The sequence below is a fragment of the Anneissia japonica genome, unplaced genomic scaffold (assembly GCF_011630105.1).
Source record: "Anneissia japonica isolate Jap-2015-1 unplaced genomic scaffold, ASM1163010v1 scaffold288103_len61857_cov185, whole genome shotgun sequence".
NCBI lineage: Eukaryota > Metazoa > Echinodermata > Crinoidea > Comatulida > Comatulidae > Anneissia > Anneissia japonica.
Genome location: NW_022702575.1, coordinates 58,956 through 61,801, shown reverse-complemented (window position 1 = coordinate 61,801; position 2,846 = coordinate 58,956). Strand labels below are relative to the sequence as shown.

Here is a 2,846-nt window from a genome sequence, read left to right as displayed (position 1 = left end):
CTCTGTGTAGGCCCAATGAATTGATAATATTTCAGGCATCCTAATTTTTGGAAAGAAAAACACACCCGTTGTATTTAGCATCTACCACTAGTCTGTAATCAAGTATAGTTTCGTAGGGGGAAAATCGCAAAGCCGTAGATAGAGAGAGTTTGGCCAACTCGGTTTCAATCACGTGACTTACACCGGCGGCCATGTTGTCACCAAAACAAAACAACGCGATAGGGAAGGAAGTTAGCAGTAATTATTATAGATGATTAATGCTATAATTATAATGTGAAATACCGTTATGTTGGGTTTGGGGTTGCTGCAATCGATCCAACAAAGAAACAAGAATGTATTAATTTCCTTAAAATTCCAAAAAGGAGGAGGATTTGGGATTTTATTTTAACTTTGCATGGCGATCGAAAAATCTCGCTATCCACGGAGTAGTAAATTATAAGGCATGTACCGCCGCCCGCCCCACTTCGCGTAATATATATCCACCTACTACTACTACTAGGCCTAGACAGGCCTAAATTTCGGTACTTCTTCGGCCGAACACCTTAAGGTAGTACTTAAATCGGCTTAATTACGAAGATAATAAAAAAAAAAAAGGAAGGATTTTCAAGCAGCAATGATTTATAAAAAGATGCAATGTTGCACTTTGCTGTTAAATTATATAACTAAATTTCCAGAAAGCTACATGAAGAATCAGTCAAAGGTAGCTTAAATTATAATTAAAAATAAAAATTGAATCCTCCAATACAAGCGAAAACTTGTCCAAGGAGTCCTGTGCTATGCAAACATGCCCAATTGTGCTTTAACAAATCAATTAATTGTGCAACTAAAGATTTTAAAGATAAAAATATATTTTAAAGATATAGGCCTAATTGTAATGTAATAATAATATATTGATTGTTTTAATACATATTTTAAATCAAAACTTTTAAATGTTTTACAAATTACAAATCAAAATTTCAATGAATAGTAATAAATAATAATAATAAATAATAATAATAATAATAATAATAATAATAAATAATAATACAGTAATAATGATAATATTATAACTCACTAATATTATAAACAAAGTGTGAGGAATGCTGCTATTTTACTTACAAGGCCTGGCTTCTTGATTATGAATGATTAGGCATATGTTGTACAAAAATGTCTATCAATGCAATAATTCTTCAACTTTGATTTATTGTTTAGATTACAATTTACAAATAGGCCTAGGCTATTTGTATTGGTTTGAAGATGACCAGCATATTATTTCATAAATTAAAGTTTACGAAGTCATAGGCCTAAAGGCCTAGATACAATTATAAAACTTTCGTGTTATTAATATTTTTATCATTCATTTACAGGCGAAATTAACATATTATCGCCGACGATTCACAAACCTACTCTGTCTGCACAACCAACCTTTCTCCTCTTCAGTATTGACTTTTAGGAGCCTCATTCTATAGAGGAGGCTGCTAGCAACTAGGTAGGCATAGGCCTAGATGACAGACTTCCAAAACAAAAAGATAATCGTAACGAAAAAAAAATAAATAAAGAATCGTCCTCACTTTATCTTCTCGAAATAATACAGCACGTCACTGATTAATTAATTCCAAAGTTAGGTAAATATGATTATACAGTAGATCCAAGATGGCTACCATAGATTTAGCCAATCAAATTTCGCTAAGCGCCATCGTTTGCAAATGCGCCCTCAATTTACTCAGAAAGTTCAGTACAGCTAGTTACCTGTATGTTTGAAACTCGAGCGTTGTGGTGTTTGGGTGTAATGTATACGATTTTAATTTTCATTCCTTGGTACTTTATTTTTGAATAAGATGCTTCACTTGGCCTCGTTTTGGCTACAATAGTTTAATAATTTGTTATTACCATTACTCATTATCATTAATGAATAATAGTCAGTCAGAGGGCTTATTAATATGTAATAATATGTATACTAAGCCTGAAGGTGGCGCTTTACTACGACGGCCATCTTGGATGGTACACATACATAACTCTGCATTGCTGCGCCATCTTGCCAGCACTCTAGTTGTTTAATAGCTCTATGCTCTATCTACGGCTCTGGAAAATCGTTTGCAATTGCGCCCTCAATTTACGCAGAAAGTTCAGTACAGTTAGTTACCCGTATGTTTGAAACTCGAGCGTTGCGGTGTTTGGGTGTAATGTACACGATTTTAATTTTCATTCCTTAGTACTTTATTTTTGAATAAGATGCTCCACTTGGTCCTCGTTTTTGCTACAATATTTTAATAATTTGTTATTACCAATACTCATTATCATTAATGAAATAATAGTCAGTCAGAGGGCTTATTAATATGTAATATGTATACTAAGCCTGAATTTGGCGCTTTACTATGACGGCCATCTTGGATGGTACACATACAAAACTCTGCATTGCTGCGCCATCTTGTCAGCACTCTAGTTGTTTAATAGTTCTATGAGATAATGCCACAAGCTGATTAATGGTGGCAGTCTTAACAGATCGTCATAAGAAACGCTTCGTTGTGCCCTCTTCGTGGCGTTACGTCCTTCACAGCGAGTGCCCGGCTTGGGGGTAGCTTAGTTGTTGGTCATGAAAGGAAGTATCTGCATGGTTGGTTGTGGGTACAGTAGTATAAAAATTTGAAAACCTATTGCTTATGTTGAATATCAAGCATAAGGGGTCGCATTTTATTGCACATGTAAAAGATCTCTTAAGATAACATCACTTGCATATTGCCAAGCAAGCTTCCTGCGTTTGTCTTCAATTTCCAAAAGAGACGGTTGAGCTTCTAGTAGAGATTTGCAAACATCTGTGAATCCTCCCTCTGCTGCCTGCGACAAAATAAACAATACATTTTGATAAG

General features: G+C 34.6%; 1 protein-coding gene across 2 annotated transcripts in view; it reads right to left on the bottom strand.

The window, feature by feature from the left end:
- Window positions 1-2,648: 2,648 nt before the first annotated feature.
- The window catches only part of LOC117103964 (ankyrin repeat domain-containing protein 39-like), a 2,051-nt gene continuing 1,853 nt past the window's right edge, over window positions 2,649-2,846 (bottom strand). For both annotated transcript variants that reach the window (XM_033244606.1, XM_033244607.1), the window contains exon 4: window positions 2,649-2,814. In XM_033244606.1, the coding sequence (XP_033100497.1) occupies window positions 2,671-2,814 (144 nt within the window). In that variant the 3' untranslated portion in view covers window positions 2,649-2,670. The remainder of the gene's footprint in view (window positions 2,815-2,846) is intronic.